The sequence below is a fragment of the Neodiprion lecontei genome, chromosome 4, assembly GCF_021901455.1.
Source record: "Neodiprion lecontei isolate iyNeoLeco1 chromosome 4, iyNeoLeco1.1, whole genome shotgun sequence".
NCBI lineage: Eukaryota > Metazoa > Arthropoda > Insecta > Hymenoptera > Diprionidae > Neodiprion > Neodiprion lecontei.
In genome coordinates, this window is record NC_060263.1 from 26,291,696 (window position 1) to 26,306,681 (window position 14,986).

Consider the following 14,986-nt stretch of genomic DNA (forward strand, 5'->3'; position numbering starts at 1 on the left):
CTTCTGGATTTGACTTTACATTTGTCGACACGGTTGAAGAATCCACGCAGACTGAATAGAAAAAGTTTTTCTTTTACCGATAATTGTTTGAACCAGCGTATAAAGGCTTTTGTGCTTATCATTATGTTCGCCCTGATTTATCTCTTCCCTTGTCATACCATATTCTGAACTTTTTACGAGTTTTTATTATTATTATTATTAAGTGAAGAAAGAAAAACTAAATCATATGCTTGACTTTGTTTGTTTTTCAACTCGGAACGTTCGCTAATTATTCTTTCACTCGTTATACTTTGCCTCGTTAGCGCGGTATGGCTGATAATTCGATTAGCGTATCTCGGACGAATTCTGTAAGACATCTGCATCGTTAGAAGAAGCTTTCAAATCTTTCATTACAGCGGTCTTTGTTTCGTTTGCCGCGTTCTCCTTTCAATTGACTCACGAATTACTTCAGACTGATTCTCTTTGCATCCCAGAGATTTTAATTAATCTTAAAAATCTGAAACCAGTGCGGTACAATGTGTTTCTCATTTACACCGCGTACCCAAGTGCATACAGAGATGTTCTTTGTACCAGAAAAATTTCTTTTATATGTCGTCAATATTAATTCAACATGAGTGTATATAATTCCATCACCGAGACTTAATTAAAATTCCGTTCAAGCCGATATCGTACTTTTATTACAACGATAACCAGCTTGATTTATAGTAAATTTTATCTGCACCAAATATTACTGCAAATCGTTTCTTGTATCTATCATTCATATCGTAAAGTCATACCAGGACCCAAATTTGTTTATAATTTCCACAAATAAGAGATTTTTTCAAGTACTGGTCTAATATTGGTTGAAGAATATTTTTTCCATAAAAACTTAACAGTTTCGATTTCAAAGGAAAAACAAAACCTCACATGAAATACTTCTCAAGAGTCAACATGCATGGCAAACGAAGAAATTGGGTGCATTCGAATTGATTGTAAGTTCTTTTCTCATCTCGAAGCTTGTACAGTGCAATGAATGTATTCGTTAGCAGTGCAAAGCACAATACCTCAATCAGAACTTCGAGTGTCTACAAGTCGTGTAGTTAATATTCTTTTATAACAAACTGCTGCAGGCCGTAAGAATGCGGCACAGCGTCTGCATTGAGAGAAAACTGTATTACGTATCGTAATGAATATTTATCACACAAGTAAGCGTAAAAATCTGTGCTTGTGTGTGGTTTCCGATAGTGAATAAAAGCTCTGTGTTGATAGCATTGTGGAAATATTTCTGCAGCTGCGATAAATGGAATTATTTCACAAGTAAATATATGATCGAGGATAATTCTTTCAGGAATCGGGTCTGTGTTCGATGATCAAGAAACATCGGTCAAATACTTTTTATTGATTTAATTTTCTAATTAAAACTTGAAATCTCTGTTATGTAAAAGAGAGAAATCGATCAAGTTTGTTCTTGCTTAGTTTTTTTCCTGTCTTTTTTTATTTATTACATTTTAATTTATTTTTGTCCTTTTTGTCTCGCAAAAAGCGAAAATCAATCCTGCAGCTACATATTGCATTTAATATTTCAATTTTAACGAAACAGGCTGCACAGCTCAGCGTCTGCGGTTGATCGAATGACGTTCCGAAAGCGCCTGCGGTTAGGCAACTCGCTTTACGCAGGCGTAACGCAGCGCTCGCCAAATCGAATCAAAGTCTCCCATTCACACGGCGCAATTTAGGCTCCGCTCAAAATTCAGACTATTCAGTGACGCTAACCTCGTTACTGCAGGCAAATCGGATTACGGATTATACTGATCCTCCGGTAACACCACACGCAGGAGTGGACCTCTGACCGACGCCACCCTGGGGAGAAAATTGTAGTGAAAAAAGCACCAAAATCACTTCTGGTACAGATGAAGCGTTACTAGAGGCGGTCAGCACAGTCATTAATTCGTAGATTTTAAATTATAATCAAGTACCGTATTTATGAACGGTTCGACTGTCTCTCAGCATGGTCATTTGCACAATTATAGAAAATTGTACCATTCTTTATCCCGAAACTAAGTCTTGATACCAGTGCAACGGTATATGCACACGGATAATTTTTCTTACTCTTCTAAACTCAAGAAAATTGTTTTGTAGACGAATTTTGAAAGATACTTTTTGCAGGGGACACAAGATTTTTTTGTGGGAACCAAAATAAATCAAATGATATTGCTTTAAGATTGCAAAATAATGTAATCGAACTAAATATATTTACACATCCGAAATAAAGATATTGATTCAGTCACATAGTTATTTCATGATATTTTCAAAATAATTAAGTGGCCTTGGGTACGTTCAACAAAATTAATTTACGCTACTTACTAAATCTATTCAGTGGATAAAGTGAAGTCAAATTCGATACCGCAATAAAAATGCAAAAAATTTTCTTGCAGAAGAAAGTACTTTCTGTGACGGAACGAAAATCTTTTCTCGTTAGAAAAGTGACGTGACGAATTATTAGAATGGATTCCGTTCGCTAATATAAAAAAATCAGCGCAACTAAATAATTAGTAGTCAAATATCGCATCTTATAAACCTCCCATTAACAATGGCATAATTCTTCTGCCGATGTTTAATGTTGCACTGAAATTTGTTGAAGTTGAAATTAAATTAAAACGAACATTTTTTTTTTTTATTACAGTGATTGGAAAATTGTTCAACAATTTTTACAAAATGATCTCACCATGTAAAATCTGACTTTGAAATCTCAACTTAATTTCTCCGATTGTGGTACCAAGGGTTGTTTCCACCGCAGCCTTACACGACTGTCAATGAGCCGTCGGTTCTGATCAGAGGGTGATGGACATCCTCGAAGTTCGAGCTATAGGTGATTCCTATCGAGTCGCTGTGCATCTGCATGCAGATTGCGTAATTAGCATCAAACGCAGAATTCGTACCAACGCCTGGGATCCAGGTATGCAAGTACGTGTATCGTACAGTATAATATGCAGTAAATATACGTACATGACACATGTTACACGCAGTGGAGCGTTCATCTATGTTGTTTGAAAATGCGCCCCCAGAACCTTCGAAGAACTCGATGCATACACGGATACAAATTACTCGTTTTTCCGATGTCTCTGGTTCTCCGTTTTGTCTCTATTTCTGCACCGCATCAACTGTCGCGACAATGAAAGGAAAAGAAACGAACGAAACTCGGGGCAAATCGGAAAATACGCCTCTGGCCAGCTCATTTGCCGCAATATTATGCATGCATTTCATGATAAGCAAGAAAAAAAAAAAAACACGTTCAAATTGGAAACAACGTCAAAAATGAGAATTTCCATAGAATTTCTTATGCCTCGGAACCTTCTGAGATTGTTGTCGATTATTGAACTCAGATTTCGGAATCTCTTTCGCATGACGACTTTAATTAGATCATTAGATCGTACTTATAGGTATACACACAGTAAACAATCAACTTCTTTATCGATTTATTACGAGAACTTTATCGATCGCAACTTACACGGTTCTTAATTGAGTTATTAGAAAGATAATCGAATGGCAATTGATCGGCTGTGATTGATATATGATAACATTACGGAGATACGAATTTATAACCGGCTTTGAGATTTGTCCGAGAAGTAAATTTCTGAGTAAATCTTAAAGTCTGACGGTCTGCTAAAGCCATAATGGTGTCTGAATTGTAAAGGAAACACTCGCCATATTCTGAAAATTAAGTTTGGGTTTTACGGTCGAGTGTAAAAATGTACCGTTTCGAAGTTTAACATGCAACTTTTATTCCGCTTTAGAGAAAACCTAAGAGATTGCTGCATTCGAGTTTCGTCGATCCTACATTTTTGTAAAACACTCGGTATTAGAGTTTCCATTTATTGTATTTTATTGCCGTTTCATGTCAGGAATAAAATCACTTTAAAGCATTTTAAACTTCCGCCTAAGGCGTAAGTTCAGCTTCGTTAGTTTCCCTTGCGCTGTTTTCTTCTTCTGAGTTTCACTGTGTTATTCTCCAAAGTCGGTATGGAAGTTTAATTCTCAAAGAATTCTTTGTTTCACGTTGATGAATATGCAGAAACTGGACTGAAACTGATTTTCACTATTGACAGGGTTCATTGCGAGATGATCAAGGAAGTTGAACAGGACGGTAGCAATTGTGGTAATTAAGAAACGAAAACACTAATTCAATAGCAATGCGTTGTAGAGGTTCGTGAAAGAGGAAGAGACGATGTATTTAAGATGACAGCATCATAAAAATTTGCACACAAGTTCGGCGGTGTAAAGCGTCTCAATTAACAACGTTCATTCGTATGAATCTAAGAAAGCAGTGAAGTCACGTAGGTGTTTGCTTCGTCGACGACGTTCGTCAATACCGAATTAATCTCGCTGTTGACCTGGGTGATGGCGGTGCTCTTGACGGCTGCTATGACGATATTAATAACCGCATTGGCCATCCAGTCAGTCAGCACGTTGCCACTAAGCTGGGCAGTGGTTCGTCTGTGTTCAGAATTTGAAAAAATTTGAAACATTGTGAATAAGGTAATTACAACGAAGGCTGTGAATTTTCAAGCGTTGTAATCCCTGTTGTAATTACTTGGTTTCGATGAATTTTAGGACATCGGCATATGAGTTAGACGCACAACTTTACCCTGTGGCAAGTCCATTCTCGATCAAAAGGAAAAACAAACTTACTTGCTAAAGTAAACCGAATTGAGCTCAACTCACCCGATGCTGTTGATCGCGACAGTATCCAAGGCGAATGTGTAATTCTTCAAGTTCGCGCTGAAGCCTACGGTGGTGTCGATCTTCCTGGCGGTTACCTTTGCGGTTCCACTCTCTTTCAGACTGCCCAAAAGTTTCGCGTAGTACGTGTAAGCGACCTGAAATGAGGTAGGGTCGAAAATTCAGAAAGAGAATTAAAATCATGAGGTCGTAATTTATATTGTACACCATCGGTGATTACTCACCGTTGCTACGTCGACTCCCATGTTAGCATCGAAACTTAGAGTTTCTCCATCGTATCCAAGATTTATGTCGCCGTAACGTTTCACTGATGACAAACCAGTCATCTCTCCGTCGTACAGCGAAAGACGACCACTATAGGTGATCAATAGTGGTTTCTTCAAAAAAGAACGTCACAATGTAATTAAACAGGAGGATTACTCTGGCTGATTTATAATTAAAATTACACCTTCAATCCTTGCAATACAATAGTCAAGCTGCATTTTATAAACTGGCAAATATACTAGAGCATGACGTGAATTGTTACCCTGGCTACACGCTGGTTTTGACGACATTTTCGCGGCGCCGTTCGCTCAAGAAATTAACAGTGAATCAATGGATCTCATTGTCAGTGAAGTTTGAGACATACTTTGACATTGGAAATCACTGCTGATTTCCAACTGACAAACCTTTCGGAAATTTAAATGGCAAAATCGATCTTTCACAGCCCAACGTGATCAGCAGTACGGATTTCACTTTCTGCACGCAAGCCAATACGGATCCACGTTGAGTGAGGTCAGTGACGTCAGGCGAGAAGGTGAATTCTCGCATACTCTCACTTTCCCTGCAAAGTCACTCTCGCTTTCAGCCGCGTTTCAAATCTTTCTGGAGTAAGGCCTCACTTTCCATTGCCTTGAACCGAAGACCTGGATCTCCACTGGGTGGCCTCCTTACCTCCTTCACCTCAGCATCGTGATTTTCGTTTCTCGACCCGCCGGCTTCTACTCCTTGCAGTCATTCGTTTCGACCCCTCGGAAGATCTTTCTACGATTGGTATCCTAAATCCCAATTAGCCAGTGCGTTGTGTCGACCGTCTATCTTTTCAATCGTCCAAAGTCAACGATATCGAGTCCTTTCGACCACCCGCAGCAAATCCTTCGCGTGTTCAACAGTTGACACTCGATAATCAGTCTCGTTCCAAGCTTGGAGCTGAATGTGTGACTCGTTGTGTTCGACCCGAACCCTGAGCACGACGGTTGCTCAACGGCATTACTCGACTTGACGTTCGTTCCCTGGCGGAAATGATTTTCCCGGAATGTCTAATCCGTCCGCTTCACTCTGATCTCGACTCGAGGCTCATCGACGTACTTTTTCCGAACTCCGTACTCGATACCTGGTTCAGGAGTAAGTCAGACTGTGGGTTATCCGATGACCCAACTTTCGCCCGCAAGAACGAAGTCAGGCCGAGAGGAGACCTTGACAGATTTCACTCTCGCTTTCGTTGAAGGTTTTCAAACCTAGAAATCGCTTTCATACTTCTTGGTTCCTGCCTCAGCTTTCACCCTACGACCAACCGACTCGTTCCGGTGACCCAAAACTTTCCTCTTCCTCGTCGTGCCCTCGAAGCCCACTTTCCCCGTCACTGCTTTCGGGTCATTCCTCGCTTGAACCAGATCCGTACTTCAGCCAAGGGTACTATCCAGGCCAAAGCCGCTGGCTAAGTCGACCATCCAATGAACACTTTTTCTTTCGTTGTAGAGATGCTCACGTAGCAAAAACACCAGTGCAAGTAAGTTCGGTTTCTTTCCACTTTTCCCAATTCGATTAAATTCGAGTACATCGGTTGAAAGTCGATTCGTCATTTCACATGTAGGTCGTTAAACGTTATGCAGATTTTTCGGGTATAGTGTATGATTGATGCACAATACGTGTGCCTTTGATGGTTCGCATGATCATATTTTGTTTATTGATAGTCGCTAAATCTTTCGAGTCTCTACAATATCATGATATCATTGACAAATAATAGTGTAACTCCAATTAAAATTCCGACTTTGCAAAACGAATGATAATCGCACAACAGATTGGGCTTCGCCTCCTTATACAAGATCATGACCCTGTAATTTTCGCTGAGCGACTTATCACCGTCATCGATAACGATGATCGAACCGATAGAACCTTACTCACTCTACAATAATATACATTCATCGGGCACTCATTAGTTTGCATCGAGATCATCTGTTGTAGTCGATTTGCTTTTTCAAAGATTCAAAACACCTGGTTGATCGATTAGGATCAAGGATCACACGATCGCCGCGAGACTTTTAATATTAGAAGAACAATAATGCAGAAGGCGATTATTTCACAGATTAAAACTCCGCTATTTTGTTACTCAGCCTATAAATGAATATATATATGCGTGTGTGTGTGTGTGAAATGTTATGAAATTCAACTTGTATTTATACCCTAGAGCATAAATTGCAACCCTACGTCGCTAGTCAGCGAATTTGTAAGATTGCCACACAAATTTATTCTTCTGGTTCTTTTTCTCTGCTAATTTTCCTCTCATCTGTCTTCTGCAATTGAATTTAACTCCAACTTACCACGGAGAAGGATTCCGTGACGTTCGGAATTGACAGCGGCTCAAGACTACTTTCACTGACAAAGGCCTGCACATTTGCTACCACTTCGTCGACATAGTCGTTCAGGGTAGCCGAATAGGTGGTGGAGCGTTTTCTGTAAAACAAGCGTACTCTGGTCAAGAATCCGTTGGTTGCTTACATCGTCACGTAAGCGGTGGAAGGATTATTCAAAATAGGGTATTAAAAAAATGTTCAAACTTCTGTATCGGATATGAAAAATTATTCAGCATTCGAATTTCAGGGTGTTTCTGCAAAGTTACCAAAATTTCTCATTCAAATACCGCATAGAATGTTTTTGTTATTCCTTCAACTCAATTCATCTTAATGCACTCAGGAATCAAGCATGACTTCATGAAAACAAATGTCACAATAATAAGTTTCTTTGCTGATGACTGAGGATGCTAGAAACAAGGACCAACCATCGCAGTATTTTTTTTGCGATCCCAATATAGACGGACAATATATTTTTAATCGATGAATTGGCGAATGGATAATAAGGCTGCAACTGTAATTGGTTCATTTCATTTCAACTGGTCTTTTTGTCTACCTCGATGTATTTATGCTCGATCCGAATGATTAAGATTAAAAATCTACGATATGAGAAATGACATTAGATGTGGCGCGACCGTATGACGAAATCTCTGCAGCAAACTAAATACAGGAAGACCTGATTGTTGCCTAAATTCGTGATCTTCAACTATCGATAATTGGGTTGAATAGCGTTGCTATGGTAGTTCTACCGATTCGAAACTTCGACAACTTTGGCAAGTGAACGAACTGATTCCAAATTATTATTTCAGTTGTGTATAGGTAAATATTTCACTGAACAAGAACAAGAAGTAACGCATATGTAATCTTACTGGTGCGTTTTGGTCGCAGAAGCCACCGCTACGAGGACGAGGAACAGTGCCGGAACAGTCTTCATGGTGATGAGACAGTGACTAGAGTCCGTAACTAGAATGCTTTATTTTATAGTTTTCTCGCAAAAATCATCGAGATTATCTCGGAAAGATTATTTACACACGACGTAAGACCTCTTATATTATATTATCGGTCACCACAACGTTCGCACGTGCGATAAGTGCATATTCCTATATTACAGATAAAATTCATTTGGATAAAATCTCGGCAGGTGTGTACAACAATTACATTGGTATTTATATACACCAAAGATATTTCTAGTTATTGTTAATGTGCGGTTATTAACCATTATCATTTTCAACCGTTGCCCAAAAATACAGTACCGGGTGAAAAATGAAAATGCGATTTGTTTCTATAACCGTAAATCTAGTATACGGTATTATTCTTTTCAATCGTGATCACTCGTACCAAATTTTATAGTGATTCCAATAATATTCAAATCATTAGTGTGACAGTACCTATTTTAACAAAATCTTCCGATACCTAAGACGAATAAAATATATGGTTCTTCCGAAGGAACATCGAGTCATTGTGTTTTTCGAGTTTTCTCTAAACTTTGCAATTAGGACCGAATACAGGCAAAATATTATCCTTTCGAAACTATTTACGATTTCCTCCCAAAAGTACATGACGAAAATAAAACAAAAATTAAGACAAAACCAGAGTTTCTAATATGATTTTCGCATTGTGAAAAGGACGGATGAAGGAATCACGGAAATTTATTACTTTAATTGTCTTTATCAGCAAATGAGGTTCGGTACTCTGAAGTTCGATTGAATCAAGCGGCGAGATAAAGAATACTCGAGGACAAAAAAAATCACACAGAACAATTGTTATATTCGTTGTGGTAAAAAACCGGTATCAAACTACGTTGTGAATTATGTATGTTCAATATAAATCGCTTGTGTACACCTATCTGCCATCTGATTGAAACGATATATACCTACACATAATCGATTATATTGTAGTCTGGTGGTGATATCGACTGTTGATTGGGCCGCCTGACTGGCACCTGCACGGCTTGATTGCTCGAATATACATGTATGTATGAGACATCATGCATGATCTTACATACCATGGAAAAGTGTCGATTTTGCCGGTTATCTTCATCTCATTTCATCAATTAATTATTTTTTGAGTTTGTCCATCGTACCGAGTAATAATTGTATTTTTTCTCACATTTTTCAATTCCTGTGAATTCGTGAATGTTACTCAAATTTGTCTCTTCGCACTGCACTTTATTGGGACACATAAATCGAGAGATGAAAATCGTTGGACGAAATCGTCCGGTCAAATTTACGATAATAATAATGATTTGATATTTTGCCTAAAATTCACGACTGGTGTCAGATTTAAAAGAAATTTCGCGCATTCATTATCGGCTTATCAGTAATAACGAAAGTACCAATTGCTTTTTATTTACTTTCTGCCGTGTGCATTGGAGTTGGATCAATATTTTGTTACACACATCTAGAACTTGTAAAAATGCTCGTGGTGCGGAAATATAATCGATGCCTATAACATAGCAGATTGACCATCTTGTACTCCTAGCAGAATTTCATTCGCTAATTTATAAATGTACATATTTTCTGCGAAGTAAAAAAAATTTTTAAAATCAAATTTCTTCATCAACCGTAAGTCACTGCACGTAAATGTTCTTACGAACAATAATCCATCTCTCTATAATGACTTTGAATGCAAAAACATGTTACAATCGTCCCGAAAGAACCAAAAAATGGTTTGTTGGAAATGCATTTTCATAAACACTCCATATGAGGGATTCCATTTATTGTATTTTACTGCAATTTTTCGTCAGCAATAAAGCTTCGTTATTTTTTGCTTTTCATTCCTCAGCGCTTTTTTCTGCTTCGTAGTTTCTCTACGCTATTCTCCGAAGTCGTTGTGGAAGTTTAACTCTCGAAGAATTGCTCGTATCGTATACATGAACTTGACTGATATACCGACTCTCACAAGTGACAAAGTTCATTGTAAGATGTTCAAGGAAGTTGACGAGGATGGTGGCAAGTGTGGTAATAAATAAAACAATAACAGTAATTCAATAGCAATGCGTTGTAGAGGTTCGTGAACGAGAAAGAGACGATGTATTTAAGATGACAGCATCGTCAAAATTTGCACACAAGTTCGGCGGTGTAAAACGTCTCAATCAACAATATTCATTCGTATAAATCTAGGAAAGCAGTGAAGTCACGTAGGCGTTTGCTTCGTCGACGATGGACGACAATACCGAATCAGCTTCGCTGTTGATCTGGCTGATGATGCTGCTCTTGGAGACTGCCAAGAGGATGTCAGCAACGGCGTCGGCAATCCAGTCAGTCAGCACGTTGCCACTCAGCTCGGCAGAGGTTGTTCTGTGGTTGGAATATGAATGAATTTGAAACATTTCGAATAAGGTCATTATGACGGAGGATATAAATTTTCAAGCGTTCCAATCCCGTTTATAATTATTGGACATTAGTGAGTTTTAGAGAAACGGTGTAGAAGTTAGTCGCACAGCTTTACCCTGCAGACAAATCCATTTTCGATAAAAACAATTCCCCCGTTAAACTAAATCAAATCTTGGTCAACTCACCCGATGCTGTTGACCGCAAAAGAATCGAAAGCGATTGTGTAATTGTGCACGTTTGCGCTGAAGCCCACGGTGGTGTCGATCTTTTTGAAGGTTACCGTTGCGGTTCCAGTCTCATGAAGACTGCCCAAAAGTTTCGCGTAGTACGTGTAAGCGGCCTGAAATGGGGTAGCGTTGAAAATTCAGAAAGAGAATTAAAATCATGAGGTTGTAATTTATATTGTACACCATCGGTGATTACTCACCGTTGCTACGTCGACTCCCATGTTAGCATCGAAACTTAGAGTTTCTCCATCGTATCCAAGATTTACGTCGCCGTAACGTTTCACTGATGACAAACCAGTCATCTCTCCGTCATACAGCGAAAGGCGTCCGCTCAAGGTGATCAACAGATGTGTCTGAAAAAAAAGAATGTAACAGCGTTACTAGACAAAAGGATTACCTACTCAGGAATGAATAATCAAAATTATAGCTTTAATCCTTGCAGGAGAATAGTCAAGTTGTATTTATTAGCGGGAAAAAACGTTAGAATGCGCAGTTGACTGTCACCCGAGTTGTTCATTGGTTTGACGACATTTTCACAGCGCCGTTCGCTCAAGAGATTAGTAGTGAATCAATGGATCTCAGTGAAGTTGAGGCATACTTTGACATTGGAAGTCACTGCTGATTTCCAACTGACAAACCTTTCGGAAATTTAAATGGCAAAATCGATCATTCTCAGCCCAACGTGATCAGCAGTACGGATTTCACTTTCTGCACGCAAGCCAATACGGATCCACGTTGAGTGAGGTCAGTGACGTCAGGCGAGAAGGTGAATTCTCGCATACTCTCACTTTCCCTGCAAAGTCACTCTCGCTTTCAGCCGCGTTTCAAATCTTTCTGGAGTAAGGCCTCACTTTCCATTGCCTTGAACCGAAGACCTGGATCTCCACTGGGTGGCCTCCTTACCTCCTTCACCTCAGCATCGTGATTTTCGTTTCTCGACCCGCCTGCTTCTACTCCTTGCAGTCATTCGCTGCGACCCCTTGGAAGATCTCTCTACGATTGGTATCCTAAATCCCAATTAGCCAGTGCGTTGTGTCGACCGTCTATCTTTTCAATCGTCCAAAGTCAACGATGTCGAGTCCTTTCGACCACTCGCAGCAAATCCTTCGCGTGTTCAACAGTTGACACTCGATAATCAGTCTCGTTCCAAGCTTGGAGCTGAATGGGTGACTCGTTGTGTTCGACCCGAACCCTGAGCACGACGGTTGCTCAACGGCATTACTCGACTTGACGTTCGTTCCCTGGCGGAAATGATTTTCCCGGAGCATCTAATCCGTCCGCTCCACTCTGATCTCGACTCGAGGCTCATCGACGTACTTTTTCCGAACTCCGTATTCGATACCTGGTTCAGGAGTAAGTCAGACTGTGGGTTATCCGGTGACCCAACTTTCGCCCGCAAGAACGAAGTCAGGCCGAGAGGAGACCTTGACAGATTTCACTCTCGCTTTCGTTGAAGGTTTACAAAACATGGGAATCACTTTCATAGGCCTTGGTTCTCGCCTCGGCTTTCACCCTACGACCGACTGACTCCTTCCGGTGACCCAAAATTTTCCTTTTGTAAAGATAATCGCATAACAGCTTTGGAATAACATTTTTATACAAGATCATGTTCTTGCAATTTTCGCTGAGCGACTTATCGTCATCATCAAGAACGATAATTGAACCGATAAAACTTTACGCACTCTATAATAATGTACATTTACCGGGCACTCATTAGCTTGCGTTAAGATCGTCCAGAGCAATTAATTTGCTTTCTCAAAGATTATAGCCACGAATTGATCGACTACTACGCCATTTACGTACTCGCGAGGATCACACAATCCCGCGAAACTTTCAATTACATAAAAATAAAACTACCGAGTGCGATTTTTTCACGGATCATAACTTTCTCACCATTTTATTACGCAGCCTATGTGTAAATATATTCATTAGATACTATAAAATAAAATTTGTATTCGAATCCTTATAGAGCCAAAGGTGCAATCCTGCATCAGTGGTCATCGAATTTGTAAAATTGCCACACAAATTTATTCTGCCAGTTTTTTCTCTGTTAATTTTTTTCTAAACTGTCATCTGCAATTAAATATAACTCCAACTTACCACGGAGAAGGATTCCGTGACGTTCGGAATTGATAGTGGCTCAAGACTACTTGCACTGACATACGCCTGCAGAGTTTCTACCACTTCGTCGACATAGTCGTTCAGATTAGCTGAATAGGTGGTGGATCGTTTCCTGTATAAGAAGCACAGTCAGGTCGAAAATTCGATAGATGCACATATCGTTACGTCAGCGGTGGAAAGCTTATTGATGAAAAGCATAAAAAAACATTCAAAACTTCTATACCCAATAACAAAAATTATCTAGCATTCGAATCTCGTAGTGTTTCTGCAAAGTTACCAAAATTCTTTATTGAAATTTTTCATAGAATGTTGATCCTTGAACTCGACTCATCTTAATCCACTCAGGAATCGAGCATCATTTCATAAAAGCAAATATCAGAGTAATGAGCTACTTTGCCAATAATTGAGGATGCTAGAAACAAGGACCAACCATCGCAGTATTTTTTTTTGCGATCCCAATATAGACGGACAATATATTTTTAATCGATGAATTGGCGAATGGATAATAAGGCTGCAACTGTAATTGGTTCATTTCATTTCAACTGGTCTTTTTGTCTACCTCGATGTATTTATGCTCGATCCGAATGATTAAGATTAAAAATCTACGATATCAGAAATGACATTAGATGTGGCGCGACCGTATGACGAAATCTCTGCAGCAAACTAAATACAGGAAGAGCTGATTGTTGCCTAAATTCTTGATCTTCAACTATCGAAAATTGGGTTCAATAGCGTTGCTATGGTAGTTCTACCGATTTGAAACTTTGACAACTATGGCAAGTGAACGAACTGATTCCGAATTATTATTTCAGGTGTGTATAGGTAAATATTTCACTCAACAAGAACAAGAAGTAACGCATATGTAATCTTACTGGTGCGTTTTGGTCGCAGAAGCCACCGCTACGAGGACGAGGAACAGTGCCGGAACAGTCTTCATGGTGATGAGACAGTGACTAGAGTCCGTAACTGGAATGCTCTATTTTATAGATTTTTTGCAAAAATCATCGAGATTATCTCGGCGAGATTACTTATACACGACGTGAAATCTCTTACGTTATTTTATCGGTCACCACAACATTTGCATGTGCGATAAGTGCGCATTTCTATATTATAATCAAAATTCGTTTTGGATAAAATCTCGGCATTTGTATCCAACAATTATACTGGTATTTATATACACCAAAGATATTTCTAGTGATGGTTAATGTGCGGTTATTAACCATTATCATTTTCAACCGTTGCCCAAAAATACAGTACTGGGTGAAAAATGCAAATGCGTTTTGTTTCTGTAACCGAAAATCTAGTGTAAGGTATTATTCTTTTCGATCGTGGTCACTCGTTCCGAATTTTCTAGTTATTACAGCAATATTTAAATCTTTATTGTGATAGTACCTACTTTACCAAAACTATAGTGTCACGTTATAACGCGCTGTGACCAGGGTTCCTTCTTCATATTTTTTGCTGTTGAAAAACATTCTTTATCATTCATAAATAACTAATCTTTTGATTAGGTACATTTTGTTTGAAGAAACGCCACGTCGTCATTGTGTTTCATACAGGCAGAAAATTTTCCTTCCGAAGCCTTTCACGATCTCAACCTAAAATCCCATGACAAAAAAGTGACAGATCAAGACAAAATCATGGTTTTTAATTTGATTTTTGCGTCGTTAAAAAGACGGGTGAAGGAATCACGAAAATTGATTACTCCAATTAGCTTTATCGACAAATGAGGTTCCGCACTCTGGAATTCGATTGAATCAAGCGGCGAGATAACCAATACTCGACGGCACAAAAAAAATACAAAGAAAAATTGTTAATTTTGTGGTGGTAAATAGCCGGTATCAAATCTCCATCGTGAATTATGTACAATAGAAATCACGTGTCTGTACCTATCTGCAATCTGATTGAAACGATATGCACACATAATCGATTATATTATAGTCTGGTGGTGATATCGACTCTTTAATGAGCCACA

General features: G+C 39.0%; 2 protein-coding genes across 2 annotated transcripts; both read right to left on the reverse strand.

Moving 5' to 3' along the window:
• Window positions 1–4,183: 4,183 nt before the first annotated feature.
• LOC107218601 lies at window positions 4,184–8,334 on the reverse strand. Its single transcript, XM_015656522.2, has 5 exons — window positions 8,198–8,334; window positions 7,299–7,431; window positions 4,944–5,096; window positions 4,702–4,856; window positions 4,184–4,473 (listed from the first exon to the last, which is right to left on the reverse strand). Exons 1-5 carry the CDS (start codon window positions 8,260–8,262, stop codon window positions 4,293–4,295), a joined length of 687 nt encoding a protein of 228 aa, XP_015512008.2. The 5' UTR covers window positions 8,263–8,334; the 3' UTR covers window positions 4,184–4,292.
• Window positions 8,335–10,313: 1,979 nt separating this feature from the next.
• Window positions 10,314–14,004, reverse strand: LOC107218600 (mite allergen Der p 7). The gene is made up of 5 exons (XM_015656521.2): window positions 13,884–14,004; window positions 12,991–13,123; window positions 11,091–11,243; window positions 10,849–11,003; window positions 10,314–10,627 (listed from the first exon to the last, which is right to left on the reverse strand). The coding sequence occupies exons 1-5, from the start codon at window positions 13,946–13,948 to the stop codon at window positions 10,447–10,449; spliced, it is 687 nt and encodes a 228-aa protein (XP_015512007.1). The 5' UTR covers window positions 13,949–14,004; the 3' UTR covers window positions 10,314–10,446.
• Window positions 14,005–14,986: the final 982 nt, after the last annotated feature.

What these genes read in the sequence shown, in the direction of transcription:
- LOC107218601 (XM_015656522.2), bottom strand. Translation starts at nt 8,262, where the DNA reads ATGAAGACTGTTCCGGCACTGTTCCTCGTCCTCGTAGCGGTGGCTTCT. An exon ending in TCTGCGACCAAAACGCACCA is followed by an intron (nt 7,432 to 8,197) that starts GTAAGATTACAT and finishes CTTGTTTTACAG; the next exon opens with AAAACGCTCCACCACCTATT. An exon ending in GTCGCGATCAACAGCATCGG is followed by an intron (nt 4,474 to 4,701) that starts GTGAGTTGAGCT and finishes TTCTGAACACAG; the next exon opens with ACGAACCACTGCCCAGCTTA.
- LOC107218600 (XM_015656521.2), bottom strand. Translation starts at nt 13,948, where the DNA reads ATGAAGACTGTTCCGGCACTGTTCCTCGTCCTCGTAGCGGTGGCTTCT. An exon ending in TCACGGAATCCTTCTCCGTG is followed by an intron (nt 11,244 to 12,990) that starts GTAAGTTGGAGT and finishes CTTTTTTTTCAG; the next exon opens with ACACATCTGTTGATCACCTT. An exon ending in TTTGCGGTCAACAGCATCGG is followed by an intron (nt 10,628 to 10,848) that starts GTGAGTTGACCA and finishes TTCCAACCACAG; the next exon opens with AACAACCTCTGCCGAGCTGA.